At 38.4% G+C, this 25,866-nt stretch overlaps 1 protein-coding gene across 1 annotated transcript; it reads right to left on the bottom strand.

The window, feature by feature from the left end:
- Positions 1-274: 274 nt before the first annotated feature.
- ZFP14 (ZFP14 zinc finger protein) lies at positions 275-23,338 on the bottom strand. The gene is given in 5 exon segments (XM_027617804.2): positions 275-6,126; positions 13,013-13,111; positions 14,225-14,351; positions 17,620-17,706; positions 22,744-23,338. Coding segments are annotated over 4 exon segments (1,602 nt in total). The 5' UTR covers positions 17,629-17,706; positions 22,744-23,338; the 3' UTR covers positions 275-4,759.
- Positions 23,339-25,866: the final 2,528 nt, after the last annotated feature.

Genomic DNA, 25,866 nt, shown 5'->3' with positions numbered 1-25,866 from the left:
AGGAGACAAACATGTTCACACCAATGGATGACAAGATGGCTTCTGACAAAATCTAGCAGGCATCAAGTAAAATAGGGACTGAATGAAAATAGTTATGTATAACAAAGACTACTCTAAATCAAAAGGCATTACACAAAATGTTTAAACAGATACACGATTTCCATTAAATTGGAAAAAATATGAGAGAAATGTATCCCCACTAATACTCAACATTATTCTGAAAATACCAGCTACTGCTATGAGAAATATAAATATTGAGAGAAATCTTTTCTACTTGCAAATGCCATGAACACATGGCAGAAAAATATAAGACTAGAAATAAAAAGAGTAAGATTATCTGGTAAGGTTGAGAATGAAACTATATCTAAATTTAAAATGTGAGCAAAACAGTAAATGCCATAACACAGTCATAACACAGGTCACCTTGAGAAAAAATACTCCAATATTTATGAATGTGTAGTATCTGGAATATTTTACATATCATGAAAAATCAATGAGATAACCCCAAAGAAATAGAGAAAATGCATGAATTAAAAAAAGCACTGTTAAGAGAAACATGACTGACCAATAAACACATATGAAAAAGATGCTCAAGTCACTTGTAATCAGGGAAGTACTGAAACCAATAATAAAAGTAGGAAAATCCAGATGCTTGTTTCAGTGATTAGAGAAATGCAAAATTAGTGCAGTGATGGAGCAACCATCTGGCAACATGTAAAGTGGAGAGTCTGTACAACCTACAGAGAACAATTTCCCCTCTAGATATGCACCTTAGATTCTTCACTCTTCAAAGAAATCAGAAAATACACGAAATGATATTTAATACAGCATTTTTATTACAATGAAAAATCGTTTATGTCCTAATCACTACTTAACAGAATATTTAAGCATGTTTAATATATACATATCAAGGACCAAGCTAGAATCTTTTACATTCTATAGAAAAGCACTAGCCCTCAAGATTCAAGCAGGCAGCTTTCAGAATATGACGTGAGTTACAAAGAAAAGTGCCCTTTCCTCACCCCCTGCCAACACACTCACTCACCGTAATGTCTCAAATGATGGTCTTAAAGACATTCATTGTGGTAATGGAAGCATCTATCAAAGTGGCTCACATTCTAAAGATGGTAGGAGATACTGGGAATGAGAGTTCCACAATGAAGTAAGTTTGAGATACACTGTGTAAAATAAAAATCTCTTTACTGTATCTTTTGACAAGCTGATGATGTGTACTTGGATTTCCCCACAAGCAAATGCTCTGCTGCATTTACACATTTTCCTAAGAAATCTTTTCCCAAATATCATCAAGGACTAGAATATCCCAAAACAAGTTTGTGGAGAACGCTGGGTTAAGGTCTTACACTCTGGCTCTCCTGGAGATACCTGAAACTTGGGAAAGGTAAATACATGGATCTATTAGTGAAGACTGATTTTGTAATTAATTCTAAATAGAATTAAGACGAATAGAATATTCATAAATGAAGCTGGTCTAGGTTTTGCCTTTTTAGGAGCCATCTTCATTCAGGTTTGTATCAGGATTATTTTGGCTGTGCAGAATTAATTGGAGAATTTTGTGAAGGATTATCTATTTCTTAAAGCTTTTACCTGCACAACTATCAGACTTTTTCTTTCTTAAGCAGGGAGTTCATATATACATACACATTTGCTTCTTGGTCTATGAGTCAATTTTCATAACCTTCCTACAGAAAAAGTACCTATATTTTAGGTATTAGAATAAATATAGCACATATATATAGTATTGTGTTGTAATTAAAAAAATTTTCTGGATAATCTGTAGCTATGTCACCTTTATCACGGTCAATATTCTAAAGGCATTATCTTTCATTTTCTTTTTCTTGATTGGATCTTCCAAAATCTTATCATTAGTACTGGATTAAATCTACTGTCTAGTCCTTAATTTCTATTTTTAGTTATGCTTTGCTTCTCTTTTGTAGGTTTTATTCTGTTCTGTTTCTGGTTTCTTGATGTAAGTATTCATTCCCTTGACACATTTATTTAGGTGACAGGCCCTGTGTTGACTGCTATGGATAAGGTGAAGATGATGAAGACTGGGTCCACAAATAAAACTTCCTTATAATGCATTAAAGGGGATGAATTTTTCACTGAACAGAACTTTGGTGACATCTGACATGTTTAGATGCACACACCTCAACAATCATTTCTAAGTAGTCTATAAATTTCAGTTTTGATATTAAACATTTTATTACTGAAACTTTCAAACACATAAAAAAGTAGAAATATTAGAACAATAAACTCCCCAAAGCAAACCACTCCATGTCAGTAATTATCAACATTTTGCCAACCTACTTCCCAGCTCTCTCTGCCAATTCTTTTTCCTTTGCTAGAGTATATAATGCAGATTTGGTATCTTACCATTTCTTAAGTATGTAAGTATGTATCTCTAACACATAGAACCTTTTATCTTTTAATAACCACATTGATATTATCATCCCTAACAACATATTTCTAAATATCAGGTAATACTCAGTGCATGTCCACATTTTCCCCACTGTCTCCAAAATGTCTTTTTACATTTTGTTCAAACTAGGTCCAAGCAATGCCCATGTACTAAATTTAGTTGATAGGTCTCTTAAGTCTCTTTTAATCTATTAATTGTTGCCCTTCCCCTTTTCTTTTTCATGCCACTCATTAGTTGAAGAAATCAGGGTCATTTGTTTCTTAGAATTTTACGCATTCTGTATCTGCTTGGCTACTTCCTTGTGGTGCCATTTACTTTGTTCATCTATTCCCCAAATTCTCATTTTTAAAGAGTTTGATTCAAAGGTTTGCTTCCTTCAGTTCACTGTTTTGGCAATAAGGCTTTGTAGGCAGTGGTGTGTATTTTGTATTGCATTTTATCAGGATGTGGATATTGTCTGATAGTCCCACTTTTAAAGAGGTTAAAATTGATCAAAGGGCTCAGAGGTGGTCAGCTTGAAAGTTCTCACTATAAAATATTTCACCCAATAGTTTTAATATCCACTGAAGATCATTTTCTGGACCCATTATCCCATTAGGGAACTAGAAAATGATTTTTCTAATCTTACCATTCTTTCCGTATTTACTGATTTCTTAAAAACAAAACAAAACAAAAACCTTTTAATCTGAGGAGCTTCTGGTGGCCCTGAAACTTGGTTCACAAGGAAAAAGCAAAAAAAATGCTTATTTTTCCCCTTACCAATTTTCAGGATGAGTTGGTGCCCAAGCATCTTCCATTGCTGACCAGACTGCAGCCGTAACCAAGTAAACTATCAAACTACTAGTGGGGTCATGTCAAAAGACCCAACTCCCACTGGTTGAAGATGGGGCAATTTGAACATCAAACCATACACTGCCTGTAATGGAATGATGATCTTTTATATGAGTTTTACATACATGTATACACACACACACACACACACACACGCACATTATTAAATTTCCAACTGGTTTCCTTTCTGCCATCTTTTTGATGTTTCTAATTAAGCTTTAACAGTGGCCAGGCAATAGGGATTGCAAAACATTTACTTTTTGGAATTTATTATGGGAAAATAATTTCGTATTTTTCTGATTCTTCAACAGTTGTACTCTTAACCTCACATTCGTGACATTCGTAAGGTTTCTTTTCAGCACGAAATGATTGATGCAGCTCAAATGATGAAGAACTTCCCACATTCAATATAACCTCTTAGATTTTATCTGGAATAAATTATCTTAAGTTTAGTTAAGTACTGAGCAGTGACATGAGGCATTTCTACATTTACTACTTCTAGAGTAAATTCCTTTCATATGAATTCACTAACACTAATGATAACAATTGTAGATATTATTTACAGAAAACATGCTATGTGGCTATTTTCCAAGCATTAACTACTTAATCCTTAAGACAATCCTATTACACAGTGTGGCAGGCTGACTCTGAAATGGTCCCTACAGCCTGGTATTCATACTCTTGTGTAATCCTCTACCCTTGAGTGTGCGGTGACCCAGTAACCTGCTTCTAACCAGTAGAATACAGCAAAAGTGACGAAAAGGTGTTACTCTGGTGATTAGATCATACAAGATTATAGCTTCTATGATGCTAGTAGACTCTACTGCATTCTTGGCTTGCACACTTAATAAGCAGTCGTGTTGAAGAAACACATGTGGCAAGGAACTAAGGTCAGCCATCAGCCAGCTAGAAACTGTGGACCTCAGTGCAAGAGCCAACAACCATGTGAGGTTGGATATGGATCCCTTTCCCTGTTGAGCCTTCAGATGAGACCCAACCCTGGCTGAAACCTTTAGTTTAGCTCTGTGAGAGACCCTGAAGCAGAAGACCCAACAAAGTTATGCCCAGACAACTGACCCATAGAAATTGTGAGATAATGTATATTATTTTAAGCTACTAAGTTTGTGGTAATTTATTACACAGCAATAAATAACTAATATACATAGGTACTATTATCACCGTTTTACAAGTGAGCAAAATGAGGCACAGAAGTTTAAGTACCTTGTCCAATAACACACTGTAATAAAGGAGTGAAATGGGGATAATGATAGATAAGGCTAAAGATTTCCCTACATTCATTATATTATTCCCTCATACAAATTTGCTGAAGATAAACAATGTCTGAATGGTGATAGAAGGCTTTTAAAGCAACATATTTTTTTCAATAATATAAAATTTCTTATGCTTAGTTGAAGCATGAAGCAAATTTCTCAAAAATGAATTTTCAGATATTCTGTAACATAATGTACAATTGAAGGCTTTCTCATACTAAACCCCATTATGAATTTTCTGATGTTGAGTAAGGTGTGAATGTTGTCTAAAGGCCTTCTTACATTCCTTACATTTGTAGGGTTTCTCTCCAGTATGAATTCTCTGGTGCTGAGTAAGGAATGAATAAAGTCTGAAAGCCTTACCACATTCCTTACATTCATAAGGTTTCTCACCAGTATGAATACTCTGATGCTGAGTAAGTTGTGACAGCAGTCTAAAAGGTTTTCTGCATTCCTTACATTCATAAGGTTTCTCACCAGTATGAATACTCTGATGTTGGGTAAGTTGTGAGAGCAATCTAAAGGCCTTCCCACATTCTTCACATTCATAAGGTCTTTCACCAATATGAATGCTCTGATGTGAAATAAGTTGTGAGTAACTACTAAAGGTCTTCCAGCACTCCATACATTCATAGGGTTTCTCACGAGTATGGATTCTCTGATGGCGAACAAGTTGCTGCCTTAGTCTAAAAGTCTTCCCACATTCCTTACATTCATAGGGTTTCTCACCAGTATGAATACTCTGATGGACAGTAAGTTGTTGGCATATTCTAAAAGCCTTTCCACATTCCTTACATTCATAAGGTTTCTCACCAAAATGAATTTTCTGATGTACTCTAAGGTCTGGACCACATACAAAGGCTTTCCCACATTCCTTACATTCATAGAGCTTCTCAGCAGTATGAAGTCTCTGATGTCGAGTAAGGTGTGTACACTGCCTAAAGGTCTTCCCACATGCCTTACATTCATAGGGTTTCTCACCAGTGTGAATTCTCTGATGTCGAGCAAGTTGCTGATGCACTCTGAAGGCCTTTCCACACTCCTTACATTCATAGGGCTTTTCACCAGTATGGAGTCTCTGATGTTGAGTAAGTTCTTGGAGCACTGTAAAGGCCTTCCCACATTCCTTACATTCATAGGGCTTCTCACCGGTATGAAGTTTGTGATGTCGAATAAGGTGCGCACGCTGTCTAAATGCCTGCCCACATTCCTTACATTTATAAGGTTTCTCACCAGTATGAATTCTCAGATGTTGACTAAGTGTTGAGCGACGAATAAAGGTCTTTCTACATTCCTTACATTCATACAACTTTTCTCCATTATGAACTCTCTGATATTCAGCAAGAAAATTATGCTTTTTGTAAGTGGTCATTTTTCAGAAGTAATTTTCACTTGCCCCAAAATATCCCTCTTGTGGTTCCTTTTGCCCCTCAATCTTGCCTTTGCATTCCCAATCATTTCTAAAAATGGAGTCCTGAAGACTATAGCTTTTAATTCTTTCCATTATCTCCCACTGGAATGAATATATTTCATAAATGTCCTTTTCTGGAGATAAAGTATTGGTCCTATATCTGGACTCCAAATCTGAAAGAAAACAGAAGGCAAACACACACTATTTTCCTGTGACAGAAGAAAGACTTCTATAGAGAAATAAAAGGCACCTAAAATAATGCTTATTACAAGTGAATGGATTAGAGATCTCTAAAACGGGCATTTCTGCTACAATACCACATATGTGTACCTAAAAAAACCCTTATCTTCTGCAAAATTACACACCAAAAAATTAAGAGTTTATGAAGAAAACAGTGCTAGAGAAGACCACTCAAACCCATGCAACTTTATTGGCAGAGCGCTAACAAATATAATAATTGATATTTCAAGAGATAAAACTCAAAAGGCAGTTCAACACGGCTGAAGGCCACTTCATGGATACTGAAATGCACACACAAAAAAGTAGAAAAGCTAGATTTCAGATGCTGAGACATTGCAATGAACAAGAAGCCCTGAGGGGCGCCTGGGTGGCTCAGTCAGCTGAGCCTCTGCCTTCAGCTCAGGTCGTGAACCCGGGGTCCTGGGATCGAGTCCCATGTTGGGCTCCCTGCCCGGTGAGGAGTCTGCTTCTCCCTCTCCCTCTGTAGCTGCCCCTGCTTGTGCTCTCTCTCTCTCTCTCAAATAAATGAATAAAATCTTAAACAAAACAAAACAAAACAAACAAACAAACAAAAACCCCTGAGCCAGCAAGGCTACCATTGAGGTGGGAATAGGGTAAAATGTGACCTGTCTCCAGCTAGAAGCCATGCAAGGTTGATGGCATCTATCTCTGGGGAGAAAGTCCTGGATCCAGACACTTATTATTGATTTTTTTCATATAGAGGTGAAAGGGCCACCAACAATAAAATATCACATTGAACACTTTGCCTTTCCTGCTGAATGTTATAAGTCTACTTCTATTCTGGCTTCATTCAAGTAGGAAAATGACCTGTGAACCACCTAACTCTCACACTATACTGCTATCATTCCCTATTCCATATCATTATTAAGCTAATTTGTATTGAGGGTTATTAATTGTATTATGGAACACACTGTATTCTCATACATTAAAAAAAGAGAAAAAAAGGCAAAGGAAACACAGAGAATGGAGTCCAGGACTGGAGGTAAGATTGGTGATTAGGGAAAGGAGTTACATCAGTGATAAGAATTACCTGAAGATTTCTTAAAACTATACAGAGGCATTTTTAAACGGACTGCAACATAAACTACAGGATTAAGTCCTGGGCATGTTTTTGTTTTGTACTTATTTAAATTCTCCAGCAAATGATTCTGATGCTGATCAATATTTGAGTCTCTCTACTTAAATGTTTTTAATGCTTTCTCTTTATATTTAGAATCAAATATAAATACCTGAACATAGATAATAAGCTGCTTATCTGCTTATCAACGCCTCTCATTTACTCTCTCTGTTTATGCCACAAAGGCCCTTTTCAGCTCACAAAAGGCACTACCACTGTTCCCATTAAATAGGACCTTTCACAGGTTGTTCCTTCTTTGAGAAATTCTCTGCCTGCATGGTTGGCTTTCCTTCATCAGGTCTCAGTCAAAAATCACTTCTTCCAAAAAGCCATTCCTGCTGATCCTGTTTAAAACTATGCACTCTATATTCTATCCCAGCAACAGGTTGCTCTTCTTTGTCCCAATTTTGGAATATTTATTAATTTATTAATTTTCTCTTTGGTATTCTGTTAGTTCCTTACCCCTAAGCTTCCCTAGTGGCAGAAACAATCTCTAAAGTCCATTTACCATTAAATAACAAACCCCAAATCTTGCTTAAGATTCTCTCTCTCCCTCTCCTTCACCCCTCCAATCTCTCAAAAAAAGCAAAACAAATTATATATGTATATATAAAATCTTTTAAAAAAGCATATATTTATATGTATGTATAAAAAATACATATATATGTGTATATATATATCTCCAAACAGAAATCTCATAACTGAAAAATACAATAGCTAAAATTAAGAATTTAACAGATATCTTTAACAGATTAGACTTAGCAGAAAAGAAGATCAGTGAACTAGGAAATGGGTTTATAGAAGCAGCACAGGAATAAAAAATAAGAAAAAAGGAAAAAACAGAAAAGAACATAAAAGATATATGCAACAGTTTAAAAAGGTTTCACATATGTGTAACCGGAGTCCCAGAAAGAGAGAAGAGCAAAAATGGGAAACAATACTTGAAAATATAACAACCAAGAATTTTTCAAAACTGGGGTGCCTGGGTGGCTCAGGCGTTAGGCATCTGCCTTCGGCTCAGGTCATGATCCCAGGGTCCTGGGATCGAGCCCCACATCGGGCTCCCTGCTCAGCAGGCAGCCTGCTTCTCCCTCTCCCTCTGCTGCTCCCCTTGCTTGTGCTCTCTCTCTCTCAAATAAATAAATAAAACCTAACTAAATAGAATGTTACTAATATCTTCACGATATTGGGAAAGATATAAAGGAATTAATTTAAGGTACAATGTAGTAAGTAAAGAATCCATGTTTTAATCTCTAGGGCAACTCTGAGAAGAAAACTAAAAGTATATGTAACTAATACACTCAAGAGGCAAAAGCTAAAATCAAAATAGTTTATTAATCCAGAAAAGGCAGGAGAGGAAGAAAAGGAAGAAAGAATAAGTTGAACAAACGGAAAAAATTAGGAAGACAGTAGATTTGCACCTGAATACATAAGAAAATTACTTAAATGTAGATGGATAAAAGAACAATTAAAGGACAAAGATGCTTCTTATCCATATTGGGGGAAGGACGCTGTGTGAGGAGTCCAATCCGGGTAAAGAGGGCATCCACTGATCGGGGCAGCCTCAGGCAGGTTGTTGAAATCCAAGTAAGGTGAGGAAAGTATCCAGACAGAGGAGCAGACCAACATGTACTGGGCACATCTACCATGAATCTAACTCTACCTCCCGTCACTACCATTCCAATCAAAACCACTATCATCTTCAACTGGGACAAAAGAAAAATAACCTCCTAACTGGTCTTCCTTCTTCCCATCTTGCCCCTATTCAATCTGTTCTCCATAGAGTGATAATTATAGGACAAATCAGCTCATGTAATTCCCCTGCTCAAAAGTTTCCAATGGCTCTTTTCACATTTAAAAGTCACATGCCAGGCGCCTGGGTAGCTCAGTTGTTAAGCATCTGCCTTCGGTTCAGGTCATGATCCCGGGGTCCTAGGATCAAGCCCCGCATCGGGCTCCCTGCTCCGTGGGAAGCCTGCTTCTCCCTCTCCCACTCCCCCTGCTTGTGTTCCCTCTCTCTGTCAAATAAATAAATAAAATCTTTAAAAATATATATATAAACATGACTGCTGGAACCTACCACTCTTGTTCACAATTGTTCCACTGGAGGCTGGCACAGTGCATGGTTCCGACTAGGTACTCAATGAACGAATGTATTTGTAGGCAACAAAAGACATATAAACTAATCAAAACAGAAGCCAGAAAGAAACTGAATCCTATATAGATAGATATTGCTATGGACTGAATTGTGTCCTGCCCCAAATTATACATTGAAGCCCTGACCACCCACCCTGACTATATTTGGAAATAGTGTTTTTAGATGACAATTAAGGTTAAATGAAGTCATAAAGCTCCTAATCCAATAGGATTGGGGGCCTTATAAGAGGTCTCTCTCTCCCTCTCTCCTTTTTCTCTCTCTCTGCCATGTGAGGAAAATGTGAGAAGGGAAGATCTGCCAGAAAGGAAGAGAGCCCTCATCAGAGCCCCCAAATGCTAATCTCAGACTTCCAACCTCCAGAACGATGGTAAACAAATTTCTGTTGTTTAAGTCACCCAATCTATGGTATTTTGTTATGGCAGCTCAAGCTAACACAGATTTATATATAAATGAATTATAGTCATTGATCATAAAAAAGAGTGGCCCCTCTCTTTGTTCAAATTTTTTACCCATCATCCCTAATGGGACATTTTTGTTTCCTTTTTATTTTGAAAAAACTGTAGATTCCTATGAGGTTGCCGAGAAATATACAGGAAAATCTGATGCAACCTTCACCCAGCCTCTCTCAATGTTAACATCTTACATAACCATAGTATAATATTCAAACCAAGAAATTCTCCTAGTTTTCTTCTAAAAGCTTTATGTTTAGCTTTCGTTTATTTTCTTATTATTTTTAGTAATCTCTACACCCCACAACCCCAAGATCAAGAGGTGCATGCTCCTCTGACTGAACCAGTCAGGCATCCCTAGCTTTCATGTTTTTTATATAAAATTTGTATTGAATTTTAAATTTTTTTATTTTTCAAGTTTAGCTTTTATATTTGGCTTTTTATATTTTTTATGTTTAGTTTTTATATTTAGGTCTAAAATACATCTTAATTTGGGGAGCAGGTAGGGGGTCAGGATTTTTTTCCCAGTTACCCAGCACCATTTGTTGAAAAAACTTTCCCTTCCCCATTGGAATGTTTTGGTGCCTTTGTCAAAAAATAAATGATCTTTTAAGTGTGAGTTCTACCTCTAAGGTCTTTGTTCTGTTCTGTCTGTTGATCCTTACCAATACGCAATGTCTTGATTACTGTAGTTTTATTTAAGATTTATTAATTTGAGAGAGATAGAGAGATAATGTCAGCGGGGGACGAAGGGAGAGAATCTCAGACTCCTCACTGAGTCTGGAGCCTGATGCAGGGCTCGCCCTCACAACCTGAGCTGAAGCTAAGAGTTGGACACTCAACATACTGAGCCACACAGGTGCCCACTGATTACTGTAGTTCTTTAAAAGATTTTATTTATTTATTTGACAGAGAGAGCACAAGCAGGGGAGCTGCAGGCAGAGGGAGAGAAGCAGATTCCCCACAGAGCAGGGGGAGCCTGATGTGGGGCTCGATCCCAGGACCCTGGGATCATGACCCAAGCCAAAAGCAGATGCTTAACCAACTGAGCCACCCAGGCGCCCCTGATTACTGTAGTTATAATGAATCTTGAAGTATCTTGAAGTCATGTAGTCTAAGTCCTATAATATATTCTTCCTTTTCCAAGATTATCTTAGAAATGCTAAGACCATTGGTTTTCCATATCAATTTTGGAATCAGCTTGTTAAAACTATAAAATTGACATTTTAACAATAATGAGTCTTCCCATCCCCAAAACAGTCTCTTTCCACTTATTTAGGTCTTTAATTTCTCTTAGCAATGTTCTATGATTTTTTTGTGTGGAGGTCTTGCATGTTTTGTTAAATTTATTCCTTAGTATTTTTGGTTTTCGACACTAATGCAAATTAACTTAATTTGCTTTCAATTTTCTTAATTGACTTAATTTACTTTAAATTCCTTATTTTTTTCACTTCTAGTATATAAAAACACAACTGATTTTTATATATTAACTTTGTATCCTGTGATTTTACTGTGATCTTCATTTATTACTTTGAGTAGTTGCTGTTTTGATTCCTTAGGATTTTCTATCTACACAATCATGCCATCTCCAAACAGAGTTTAACTTCTTCCTTTTCGATTTTATGTCTCTTATTTTCCTTGCCATATTGCAATCCTAGGACCTTCAATACATGTTAAATAGATATGGGAAAAGTGGGCACTTTTGCCTCGTTCCCAATCTTAGGGGGAAAATTCTTCAATCAAGTACGATGAAGTTTATGATGTAGTGTTTTTCTTTAAGTAGTATTTTTTGAGGAAGTTCTCTTCAATTTCTGGTTTCCTGAAAATTTTTATCATGCATGGATGCTGAATTTTGTCATATGCTATTTCTACATCTATGGACACAATCACATGGTTTCTCTCATTCCTGTTAATATGGTGAATGACATGGATTCATTTTTTTCACACTAATTAATTTTTGACGGTTAAGCCAAGCTTGCATTCCTGGGATAAACCCTACTTGATCATCATTTTTATTGCTGGATTTAATTTACTAATATTTTCTCAAGGATTTTACATCTATGTTCATGAAGGACAATGAGCCTGTAATTTTTTTCCCCTGTAGTAATTCGTCAGGACACAATATACGAGTTACACTATTTTCGGAAAATGATTTGGGAGCTGTTCTTTCCTTTTCTGAAGGAAATTGTGTAATACTGCTGCTAGTTCTTCCTTAAATATTTAGTAGAATTCACCAGTGAAGCCATCTGAACCTGGTGTTTTCTTTGTGGAAAGATTTCTGATAATGAATTCAATTATTTTGATAGATATAAGGTTACTCATTTTTTTTTAATCTTGTATCAGTTCTTTTATTTATTTATTTATTTATTTATTTATTTATTTATTTATTTGACAGAGAGAGAGACAGCGAGAGCAGGAACACAAGCAGGGGGAGTGGGAGAGGGAGAAGCAGGCTTCCTGCAGAGCAAGGAGCCCGATGTGGGACTCGATCCCAGGACCCTGAGATCATGACCTGAGCCGAAGGCAGACGCTTAACAACTGAGCCACCCAGGCGCCCTAATCTTGTATCAGTTCTGGTAATTGTGTTTTTCAAGGAGTTTTTCCATTTCATTTAAGATGTCCAATTTATTGGCATAAAATTACTTATGGTATTCTCTCACTATTCTTTTAATGCCTACAGGGTGTTAAGTGATAACCCAGTTACTCTTTCATTCCTAGTATTTGCAATTGTTGCCTTTTTTTTTCTTGATGAGTCAAGCTAGTGTTTACCAACTTTGTTGATCTTTTCAAGGAATCAAATTTTGGCTTTATTAATTTTCTCTACTTTTTCTATCTTGTTGATTTCAGTTCTTATGTTTATTTGTCATCTTTTTTTCTTCTACTGAGAACAGCTCCTCTCTTTGAAGTAGGAGAAAAATATGAGAAAGGAGAAAAACAGTTGTAATCAAGGTCAATAAGAAGTTCCTTTGGCGTCCAAAATTCTGAAGAGAGATTTCCAACAACATCTCAAGGCTAACAGGCTTGGCTAATTATCTGCAGTAATTAATTCCCCATCCTGCTCAGCCCTCACTCACCAGAGTAGTGTCTTCTGGTCCCTTCCCTCACAACCATCCAGGGCTCTTTCCCTTCATCCAATAAGGTAATCACATCTGGTTTAGAAATGGAAGGTTCTCCTTAAAAGATAATGTGACATGAAATTATAAGTCTAAAAGTCAGGTTCAAATTTGGTTAAGTTTGTAATTAACTACAGATCAAAATGGTACTTTATAAAGCCTAACAGCAAAGAAATGCAAGGGAATTGAAGAGCACTCATATGAGGGTAACTTTAGGAGCACAAGGAACAGATGGTTAAGAACAGGCCTGAATATAATTTAAACTCATACTAGCTCTGTTGAGAGGCAGTCTTGTGTAGTGGTTGAGAACACAGAGTCTGGATCCAGACTGCCTGAGTTTAAATCCTGCCTTTGTTGTTGTGTTACCTCAGCCAATTATTAACCTTCTATGCCTAAGTTTTCTCATCTGAAATAAGGATAATCATAGTATATTTCTGATAGAGTTGTGAGAATTAATAACGCATAATGGTCTGGATAGTATCTAAGTACAAATATATAAAGTTATATATACACAAACATACATACACACACACACATATGTGTGTGTATTGGCTATTTTTATTGTTATCAATTTGCTGACAGGAGAGTGTCTTCCCAAGACTTCTTCTGATCCTTTCTAGGATTATTTATTCAATGTTAAATGCAAAGTTCTTAGTTTTTAAATTTCAACCACAGAGCAGGAAGAACTGAATATGTCTGTTAGAGGAAACAGAATGTGTTTACTTGAGTTTTAAATGGACTTTGTGGATCCATCTCATACTTTGTAAGTTCTATAGGCTCCCCTGATTTTTAGAGAGACTCAAAACCCCTGTGTTTAGGTACTCTCCTTGCAGGTGGATTAGAAAGGAGTATTAAGGATTTGTATCAATTCTGGGCTCAAATATAATGTAAAATCTGATTTCTTGGACAATGCTTCTGTTGTAAGCAACCCAGAATTCAAGCCCAGCCCTTGGATACCAATGAAACAAGTAAATTACAGAGCCTGAAGAAAAATGTGAAGGGCAGAGCCGGATGAAAGTGATGAAATATTAAATAGAGGAGCCTATTTCCAACCTTACAAAGCTAAAACCATTCCTTTGGAACAGAGAGAAAAAAATGTATCTAGTTTCTCAAAACATTTTCCTAAAATTGACAGTAGAGAAATCCAACAGAGTTTGGGATAAATAGCCTTACCTAGTGAGATGAAATTGCTATAATTCTCCCACATCACATCCCTATATAAGTCCCTCTGAGCTGAGTCCAGGAATTCCCATTCTTCCTGTGAGAAGTCTATGGCCACGTCCCTGAATGTCACTGAACCCTGAAAAAATAAGACTCATGTATTACCTGTGAAAATAAATGAAATATTTTTTAAATGAAAAGGGAGGAGATTGAGGACTGCAATGGAGAGAAGGGTTCACATAACAAGCAAATGGGGTAGGGCTTATGTGTCGGGGACGGTAAGAAAATTAGTATCACTGAAGGAGAGTTCTGCATGTCTTGAATAGTCCTGTGGCTGCAGGTAAGATTAACTTTTTACCCCAAAATATGTGGAAATGAATAAAATAAGCAAAAAAAATCCCAATTAAATGAAACCCTAAACACAAGACTTCTACAAGCTCTGTGTCTCCACAACAAATTCATGGGAAACGTCTTCCACCTTCTTTTCCCTTTAATGATCGTGAAAAAATACTGATAAAAACTTCTCCCAAATGTACTACACTATCTCTTCTAAGAAAATAGACTCAAGTTCATCATAAAGTCAGATTTTCTTACAAACATTTTCCCTATAAGGACCACTTCTTTAGTCAACTTTAAAGAAATTGCTACATGGTAGTCCACATTTTGAATATATCAGATTCAGTCTTTTTCTTTTTGATTTAGATATTTTAATTCAGTTCAATTTCAAAAATCTTCCTCAGCTCTCACAGCCTACATTATCTATTACTTACACATCTGGATGACCTTCTTAGTCTTTATCATCCGTCATCCCTCACTGAACACCCTTCCTCATTCCTGAGTTAGAGGATACTGAACCATGATGACGTCACTCTGGACCAGTGGTTTTCAATAAGGAGTGATTTCACTCCCCAGAAGACATCTGGCCATGTCTGGAGACAATTTTGATTGTCACCACTAGGGGGGAAGGAATGTGTTACAGGCATCTAATTGGTAAAGGCCAGGGATACTGTTAGATATCCAGCAATGCAGAGGACAAGCCCCCACAATGAAAGATTCTTTGGCTCAAAATATTAATAGTCCCAAGGTTGAGAAACCTTGCTTTAAACCCATACATCCCATAAAATTACACAATGGACTTTGCTCCTGGTATTCTTCTCTCAGGGTTTGCTGGAGATGATTCTTGAGCTCTCTCTTTGCAGTTCCATTCTGATTACCTCCTAATCACCCCACTTGTGAGGGAGAGATCCCCTGCCCTAAATATTAATGAGGTGGCTCAATTCCTGACACCGGACAGATGAGATTGACAGCATTTATTAGACATGTATACTCACAGCCCAGGGGAGGAGAACACCACACGTCATGCAGGGCCACACAGAGGTTGCACTCAGGAATGGAGTGAACAAGCAGGGTCTGTGGGAGGCAGGCTTTGTAGTAAAAAGAGGGTAAGGTGTCCCTGATTCCCACAGGAGGATGTGACTGGTTTGTTTGAATAATTCTTTGGGCCAGCAGGGAGGTAGAACCCTTTAGAGTGAGGACCAGGAGGGGTTTAGGTCATCTGCCTGATAGGAAAGCTAGCCAGGTGGGAGTCTTTTCTGCTGGATGGAGAACTTATTTGGCAAAAGCAGGGAAACTCATGATTAGGACTTTGGAGCCCTGTTAAGATATCAAGTCAGCATATGAAATTTTAGGCCTTAAAATTTAAGGCCCCAATTACATCCCTAACGAATCCACCCCATCCCAAAAGCCTTACATACATACCATAAGATATCAACACATACAGAGACTGACACCAGCCAACACTAAATCTCATCTTATGTACTTGGAAAACACATCTGTGAAGAAGTCTGGAGTTTTCCCTCTAGGCAGTCAAGCAGGACCAAATTCTCTCTTTCATCAAACCACAAATCTTCAAGGAAAGTTTTCAAAACAAGAATCTCCCACTTAATATCAATAACCCATTCCTGAATATCAGACATTCTAACACTACATTATTAAACAGGTACCTATTTTCCCATCATTTTAAAGCAAAGAACTCCACTGCATTATACATCAATTCCAAGCTTCCAAATAGCCTCACAGCTCCCTCCAGTATAGAATTACATGGGTTAGTTATTGCACACGTATCTTTAGCTTTAGTATTTTCATTGTCTCTTTTACTGAATTCACTTTTCTCACTTGCTTTGTGTCTTTCCCCACAATTTCTTCAATACTTCTCCAACTTTTTGGAAACTCATTCTATACTACACAAGAACTACATGTTACGTGCACTATGAAAATGCACTTCAACAAGAACCTAACACTCAGTTATGACTCACACGCAGTATGATGCTCTGATACCCTCCATTCTCACCAGCAGCACCAGATACACACATCTCTTTAATGATACTTGCATGCATCTCAAAACATCTATAGATGGTTCTGATAGTCTAGCAATTATATGTGAAATATAACAAGAATCTCTTGCACATTATTTTTTGTTAAAAAAGGTTGTACTGAACTATACAATTTCACTTATATAAAGTTCTAAAAATAGGCCAAATTCATTTGTAATGTTAGAAGTCAGGATAGTGGGGGCGCCTGGGTGGCTTAGTCAGTTAAGCAGCTACTTTCGACTCAGGTCATGATCCTGGGGTCCTGTGGGATCGAGCCCTGCATTGGGCTTCCCTGCTCAGCGAGGAGTCTGCTTCTCCCTCCTTTCCTTCCCCCTACTCATGAGCTCTCTCTCTCTCTAATAAATAAAATAAAATCTTAAAAAAAAAAAGTCAGGATAGTGGTTATATCTGGGCTGGGTGGGCAGGGAGTGACTGAAAGGGGGGCATCTGAGGTACTAGCAATATTCTCTTTCTTGACCTGAGTGCTGATGGCACAGATATGCTCAATTTATGAAAATTCATTCAGCTACACACTTAGGACTTGAGCACTTTTCTCTATGCATGTTACATGTCAATAAAAAGCTCAAAAACTTTGAAAAGATGTCAAATTGTGTACTGGGGACACAAATTTTTCCTACATAAAAACCAGACTAAAAATCACTGTATTCAGAGAAATATACTTTCTCTGAAGTTTAAATCTTAAAATCAAAAGCTGTTCTATTGGAAAATGTTAACAAGGGGATATTCTACAGAGAATGCCTACATTTTTCTCAAGGTATTTCACTTTTGCTCCCTGATGGCTCTTGACAGAAGATTTTGGAGCTAAGAGATGGTCCACATTAGTGGAGAAGAGGGAAGGGCACGTAGAAAGGACACTGGGCTATTTGTCCCCAACCTTCACAAGACTGAAAGTAACTAAAGCAAGTTCTTGGGCAGAGTTCTGTTAAATAAGAAGTTTCAGGATAAGGACTGAGTATGTACACATGACCTAGAGATCAACAATATTTCAAAAAGGAGAAAAGAACATCAACTTACATGGGCCATGGTTTCGAAATACAAGAACTGGTCAGTCCTTTTTAAGATTTCTCTTTTGGAGAATTGCAGAGCCCTGATAAGCCAGATCTGGAAGAAAAAAAAGAGGCCATGAAATCAAATGTAACTCGGAGATCCCAAAATGACTTATGTAAATGAGCTTTTTCCTTTTCCCTTCCCACTTCCTAAATATTTTCCACCACTATAGCCACCCTGACCCATACTCACAACAACTAGAGGAGACTATAAGAAGTCTGAAGAAATCCAAGCCCTGAGAAGATCCAGCTGAACAATGATGGGTTTGGTATAGAAGCCTGAATACTTCGGAGGACTCCCCATCTGGCAATCTAGATCTGGTCCTGACGTTGGACTCCTCCTCCCTCCAGTACTTTTCAGGGCTGAGAAAGGGCCATACCACCCACATACAGCCTCTTGAGCTCCCAGGATCCTGCCTGAACTTCCTAAATACAAAGCCTGAAAACCACACAGACTGAGCCTGGCAGCTGCTGCCACTGGCCTTTCCCCAGCCCAAACAATTCACTACCCTGTTTCCCAATCAGGACCTCTCACACCATGACATCCTTTGCACCACCCCTCATACCATGACCACTGCACTTAGTCAACAACATTCATGGAGAACTGTTATGTGATGGGTGCTTTAGGTACATCACCCCATGACCCTCAGCACCGCTCTGCTATGTATTTCTTCTTATCTCTCAGTGGATCAGGAAACCAATGCTCAGGGGTGAAATCATTTGCCCAAATTCACAGTGATTAAGCGGCAAAGCTTTGTTCCGAGTTCACATTTCTCTAACTAAAAAGTCATCTTTCAACTTTGGTTTTTGCCTCTGAAGACCAGATTTCTACTGCACTGAGAGGAACCTGAGCAAGGGTAATTCATTAAAAAAAAAAAAATACTTTCAAAAGATACTAAGCATCACTACTAATTAACGAGATGTGTGTGAAACACACACAAAAATTATACTCTTACAGTGACAGGACTGGGAGGTCTAAAAGACTGATGATGTCCCAGATTAGCAAGGTCAGGAGGAAATGGGCACTGTGTTGGACCAAATTTAGAACTATGTGAAGCAGCATTTAAATGTTATAACCCAGTAAACCCTATGGACCAGGTCCCGGAACTCCACTCCTTTTTTTTTTTTTAAGATTTTATTTATTTATTTTACAGGGAGAGACACAGCGAGAGAGGGAACACATGCAGGGGAGTGGGAGAAGGAGAAGCAGGATCCCCACCGAGCAGGGAGCCCGATGCAGGGCTCGATCCCAGGACCCTGGGATCATGACCTGAGCCGAAGGCAGACGCCTAACGACTGAGCCACCCAGGTGCCCCCGGAACTCCACTTCTAAGACTAAAGAAACTATTTGCACATGTATATAAAGATATTGGCAGAGGTATGCTGACAGGTATGGTTTACAATGAATAAAAGCTGAAAAGAATCTAACTGGATGATTAAACAGTAGTGCATCTATATCACTGAAAACCAGGCACATATTAAAAAGTGATGATGTTGCCCTAATTTTGATGAAATGGGTGAAGCCAGTGTGTTTAAAAAAAAAAATCCCATGGAGCACCTGGGTGGCTTAGTTGGTTAGCGTCGGACTCTTGATCTTAGCTCAGGTCCTGATCTCAGGGTCGTGAGTTTGAACCCCTAGTTGGGGTCCACACTAGGTGTGTAGCCTACTTAAAAAAATTAAATCAATCCCAACATGTGTGGCATTAAATTCTTGTGACAGAAAAAAAAATCACATATATGCCTAGAAGGACCTGTTAAAATGTTTACAGGAACAGCCAGCAACACTCACCACCATATTAAACACAGTGTGAACCTAACATGCACAACTATGCCAAATAAGGCAAAAATTTCCCCATTTCAAGGTTTTCTTTAAGTCTTCTGTTGAACTGAGGAAAAAGCCCAGGATACTCTAAGAACAACTGTTCTTTTCTCCTGAGTGACTTTTCTTTCTTTCTTTTTTTAAGATTTTATTTATTTATTTGACAGAGAGAGAGACAGTGAGAGAGGGAACACAAGCAGGGGGAGTGGGAGTGGGAGAAGCAGGCTTCCAGCGGAGCAGGGAGCCCGATGCGGGGCTCGATCCCAGGACCCTGGGATCATGACCTGAGCCAAAGGCAGACGCTTAACTGACTGAGCCACCCAGGTGCCCCAAGTCACTTTTTTTTTCTTTTTTATTTACTTCATCTTCTAATTCATGAACCAAGTCTATGATTGAATTTGTCCATGTATGTTGGAGTGCTATCTAGAAATGAATGGTAAAACATCCCTGACTGAGGCCTCTTAAGTAAAGACAGCAGTCTCACGGCTGCTTCCTTTCACATCTTCCCTGAGAATAAGTTTATTTTATTTCTGAGCTGATGTTTTGGGCTAAGATGCGTTATGAAGCCTCCAAGGGCTACTGGATCTCCTTGTCCTACTAATTTGACTTTGCATAAAACATCATTAAAATAAAAACTGTGAGACATCGTTAACGATACTGGAATTAAAATAAAATTTAAAAAAACACACCCACACAAAAACCTGTGAGACATAAATCTTACTGTATGAGATCCATTACCTCCAGACCCCATAGCTTCAGTATAAGCTGGACATAACTTGATAGTGCTTGCTACCATAAGATTAGTATCTCTTCCTTTCATCATGATAGGTTACTGAGTAAGGCAGGAAGAATTTTTTTTTTAGGCATATACAATGAGACTTGGTATACTGTTATAATTACTAATACAGGCTCTGGTGTGACACTTTCAGAATACAAATCTCTGCTCTGCTAGTTATTAACTGTGATCTTGGACATGTTACTTAACTTTTCAGCCTTAGTCACCTCCCATAAAAAAAGGTGATAATTATAGATTCTATCTCAAAAGGTCGTTATGAAGATTAAATAAGACATCACATATAATAAAGCACTTCGAGTAGCAAATAAACATTAAATAAAAGTCAGTTATATCACTGAAGATGAAGAATACTACATACTTTTTCCCAGAATTATTAAAGAAAATTCTCTTCTGCTCTTCTTCCATAAAAATTTGAGCTTCTCAGCCTTGCTCTCTTATAACACTAGCTAATAAATTTCAAACTTCACATTGATAAGTAATTCCTCCTGATTAACAACAATTTACAAAAGGGGGTTCGTGGATGGATGAAGCCAATGCGGGGAAATCCTCACAATTTTTGGATCTGGGTGATGAGAAAAAAGATGAATTATAACATAATAGTAACAATTAAATCTACTGAGCACTTATTATGTGTCAAGCATTATCTGAGGGCTTTATATATATTAATTCATCTATTCATAGCAATCCTATACAGCAGTTTCTATCATTATCCTCTCACAGATGAAGGAACTATGGCAGAGAGATGAAATAAATTACCCCAATTTCACCCAGCTCTAACGGGGTAGTTTCAGGACCAGAACACTGGTAATTTAGCTCCATAACTAAACTGCCTCTCATAAGAACACATAAATAATATGGCCTGACCACTCATGCTGTCAAAAACTTCAAACCATTTCTCAAATTTCTACTAACATCTTCCATTCCCTTCCCTTGTTAACACAGCCCTCCCCATTAAAAACCCTGTTACATTTCAACTCCTTAAAAACCTCAAAAGCAGAAAACCCTGTCACCAAACTATCTCCTACCTTTGCCTGCTTCTGAATTCAGGGCAGTGGTGAAGATCAAAGACACCTACCATATGATTCCAACTAAACTGTAATCCTCTCAACAAATCAAAGCCTAAAATAAAGCTCTGCAGTTGGCCTCCCCCCTTCAGGAGGTTTATTTGCAAACCATTTAAATGATTAGAAAGAAACAGCTCACAGACGGAATTAAATGATTGCCAAATGTTCATGGGAATACCCACTGGAGAGGAGGCAGGAAGTAACCTCATCACCCGTATCATTCACTGGGAAAGAAGAGCAAAGCACCAGGTCTATGGACGGGGTATTTCCCGAGTTAAAGCCTAACCAGCTAAAGACTACCTGGAACAAGCCTGTATAGTCCAACAAAATCACATTTATTGACTCAACAGAAGGAGGAAATTCCACAGGAAGGGTTGGAATGCAATGGAAGAGAAGAAAAGCTCTTTTGTAAAGGGCTGAGTTCCAACTGAAGGATTTTGAAGGATGTATGGGAAGCAGGGAACAATTCCGGAATGGTTGCGGTTTCTGAGATGAGACTAGGAAGGGCAGGGATTAACTGGAGATTAAGGGTTATCTTGAAGGGAGGGTAGTTTAGCAATTGGGTATCTCCAGTAATAAAAAATGGCAAAGCGAGTCTGGAGCATCACTGGTAAAACAGCTGTAATCTTTCAAAGAGGGAGTTGTTAGAGCATTTCACAATTGCATGAAATAATACTTTCTATAAATTTTGCAGCTGGCTTTCTCTGTCTCTTCTCTCCCAGCGTGATTAAAGCAAGGGCTTTTTTCTCCTCAGTCCGCACTGATTTTCAGCATTCTTTTCCAGGAGATGCAAATGTTTCCATGTCCAGAAAAATAAAAGTTACATTTCGCGGAACAAAGAAGATATAGACATACAAATGCTTATCTCCCCCTTTCTCCTTCCTAAAGATCAGCAGGATTGGGGAAAAGAGACGGGAATCTTTAGGCACTGAGCCTTTCTTGGCACTCAGCCCCGCCTAGCTAACTCAGAACACACCCCCGCTATCACACTTGCTCCCACCATCCACCACGCACATAACCCGATGGAACTAAGAGGGAGTCCGGGGTAAAGCTCAGCCTTCCCGGTATCAGAGAAAGGCCGAGTACAAAGGCCAAGTCTGGAATCTGTCTCCGAAGTCATGGTAGTTTCCTTACGAGGGAGCTCTGATTAAGCTGTGGTTCTGAGAGCTGTTCTCAGGACTGCGTCTTTTTGTTGGGGGCCTTCACTCCGGGGTTCATACATCTAACTCGGAGCCATTCTGGGCCGAGGGATATGTGCAGCCCTTAAGCGGAAAAGGAAAGGACGCCTCAGGGCACCCGATGCCCAGTCAGCGTCACAAATTCCACAGTCAGTGCAACCCGGTTCACACAGAGGCCCGCGCCGCCCCCGCGCCACCCCCGCGCCCATTTCCTCAATACACGCGACCAACTCACCTCTCCGGGCCGACACCAGCAAGAAAGCCGGAAGGAAACTAGGAGCAGAGGCCTGTGGGAAATGTAGTCTTCGGTAGGTAGGGCCCGCCCTCGCCCCCAAATTCCTGCGCGGAGTGCGCAAGCGCGGGTGCTAGCTGGAGCTGAGGAGCCCTCTGGGAGGCCCTTGGGGCTTAAGGGTGGGCTACCAGGGGAGGGACTTCAAGGCTGCCCCCGGCAGAACGCGTTCTGGGAGCTTGGCGTCGTGTTTGTTCCTGAGGAATCCCTGGTAGGTCTTAGAAAGAAGTCTTGACTCCAGCAAACACATAATATACGTACTAGGCACACAGCAGGTGCTCAGTATATATGCCCAAGTAGAATGTGGATATACATCAAGTACTCAATAAAAATATCCCCAAACCGTAGTAGAACGGGGAGCGGACGACACAGAAAGATCGCTCGCGCTTCCTCGCTCTCCCTCCTTCCCTTCCTTCCACTTCTCGTTTTTTTTTTTCCTCCTTCTTGCAGTTCTGAACAAATTGTTCTGTAAATTCTGTTACGTTAAGGTGATAGATAAATTTGCCCCGCCACCCCGTTATCAGCCATTTCTCTTTCCTCAGTTTTAGTTACCATCCCTACTGCCATCCCCTCCTCGTTTGGTGAGAAGGTTAATAGTAGCCTAATGCTGTGTTACAAATGTGTACATCAGTCACCTCACTTCCTTGCATTATTAGGCATTTTATCACCTCACGTCACAAAAGAAGGGTGAGTACGGCCCAATAAGTAAGATATTTTGAGAAAGAGAACACATTCACATAACTTTTGTTATATTATACAGCATATTGTTATAATTGTTCTATTTCATTATTATTTCTGTTAACCTCTTACTGTGCCTAATTTATAAATTAAATTTTATTATAGGCATGTATGTTTGGAAAGAAAAACAATAGGGGGTTCATCTGCCCTTCCAGGCATCCCCTGAGGGTCTTGAAATGTGTCCTCTGAGGATAAGGGGGGACTAATGAATTGTCATTCAGATGTCCTTTATCCTTACTGATTTTTTAAAATCTAGTAATCAGAGGTATGAGAGAAGTGTGTCTATTTCTGTTTTCCCTTTAGTTCCATCAGGTTTTGCTTCAAGTATTTTCAAGCTCTGTTAAGTACTTATGTTTTTGTCTTCCTGATGAAGAGGTTTGAAAAGTGAACATTAGGAAGATATCTTCGGAAGTCTTTCTCAAGGGAGTAATCATTGAATTTGTCATGTCCTGGGTTCATTAGGAAAGGAATAGGTTAATCCCGCAGGATTTATCCACCACTGCAGCATCCTCCCCATCTCAAATGTTTTGATACAACAGTTAATTGATAGAAGAAGTTGTTCTTCTCTCAAGAATATAAAACTTAAAAAAAGAATACAAAACTTTAGAAATCATAAAAAATGTTGAGGCCAATCTTATTTTGCAAATAGAATATATATGAAGTAGGAGATACATGAAAACTATAATTCTGGATTTGTCTATTTCTCCCTTGAGTTGGTTCAGTTTTTGCTTCATGTATTTTGAGGCTCAACTATATGGTATCTTCACATTTATGATTATGTCTTCCCAGTGAATTGACCCTTCTATTATGAAACGTTTTACTATGTCTCGTCTTAATGTCTATTTTGTCTAGTATTAGTATAGTCAGCCTAGTTTTCTTATGTTTACTGCTTGGCTGGTATATCTTTTTCCATTTTTTTTTCCCTTGAATCTACCTGTGATTTTATATTTAAAATACGTTTCTGGTAGATCTCATGTAATTTTTTTAAAAAGGTTTTTTATTTATTTATTTGACAGAGAGAAGTAGCGGGAGAGGGAACACAAGCAAGGGGAGTGGGAGAGGGAGAAACAGGCCTCCCGCTGAGCAGGGAGCCCGATGCGATGCGGGGCTCCCCTGGGATCATGACCAGAGCCAAAGGCAGATGCTTAACGACTGAGCCACCCAGGCACCCCGATTTCATGTAATTTGGGTTTCACATTTTTTATCCAGTGTGACAGTCTCTGGCTTTTCATTGAAATATTTAGTCCATTTATATTTATGTAATTAATATTTTGGTTGTATTTGTATTTACTATTTGGTTGATTTCTATTTGCCACATTTTTAATTAACTATCCTGTCTTTTTTGGGGGGAATTGATCAATCTTTTCTGATATATTTGAATTTTTCTGTTGGCTCTTTACCTTCCTGCATCTTTTTTTTTTTTAAATTAATTTCATTAATTTTATTTTTTATTTTTTAAAGATTTTATTTATTTATTTGACAGAGAGAGACACAGTGAAAGAGGGAACACAAGCAAAGGGAGTGGGAGAGGGAGAAGCAGGCTTCCCGTGGAGCAGGGAGCCCCATGCGGGGCTCGATCCCAGGACCCTGGGATCATGACCTGAGCCAAAGGCAGACACTTAACGACTGAGCCACTCAGGCGCCCCCAGGAAGGGACGCTATACCTTCCTGCATCTTGTTAGAGGTTGGTGTAGGGATTAAAATATGCATCCTTATTAAACATAGTTTACTTAGAATTAATATTGTACTACTCCAGGTAAAATATAAGAACCTTGTAAACATTATCATTTCATTTACACTTCTTATTCTTTGTCCTACTGTTGTCATGATTTTTCCAGCTACATACATTATAAACCCCATTACACAGTGTTGCATTATTTTGCTTTAAACAGTCATATATATTAATAACATTTAGAGAAGAAAACATACTTTATGTATTTATTTTATATTGACCATAACTGATGTTCTTCCTTCCTTCCTGTTGGTACTGTATTTTCATCTAAAGTCAATTCTCTTCAACCTGAAGAATTTCCTTTACTATTTTCTAAACTGCAGTTCTGCTAGTTATAATCTAAATTTAAATTATCTGACTATATCCTTATTTCATCTTCATTTTAAAAGCATATTTTCTCTAGAAATAGAATTCTAAGTTGACATACTTTTCCTTAGCTCTTTTTTTTTTAAGATTTTTTATTTATTTGACAGAGAGAGACATAGCGAGAGAGGAAACACAAGCAGGGGGAGTGGGAGAGGAAGAAGCAGGTTTCCTGCTGAGGAAGGAGCCCGATGTGGGACTCGATCCCAGGACCCTGGGATCATGACCTGAGCCGA

Source organism: Zalophus californianus, chromosome 17, assembly GCF_009762305.2.
Source record: "Zalophus californianus isolate mZalCal1 chromosome 17, mZalCal1.pri.v2, whole genome shotgun sequence".
Taxonomy (NCBI): domain Eukaryota; kingdom Metazoa; phylum Chordata; class Mammalia; order Carnivora; family Otariidae; genus Zalophus; species Zalophus californianus.
Note: the sequence above shows the minus strand (reverse complement) of the source record. Positions and strands in the feature narration are given on the sequence as shown.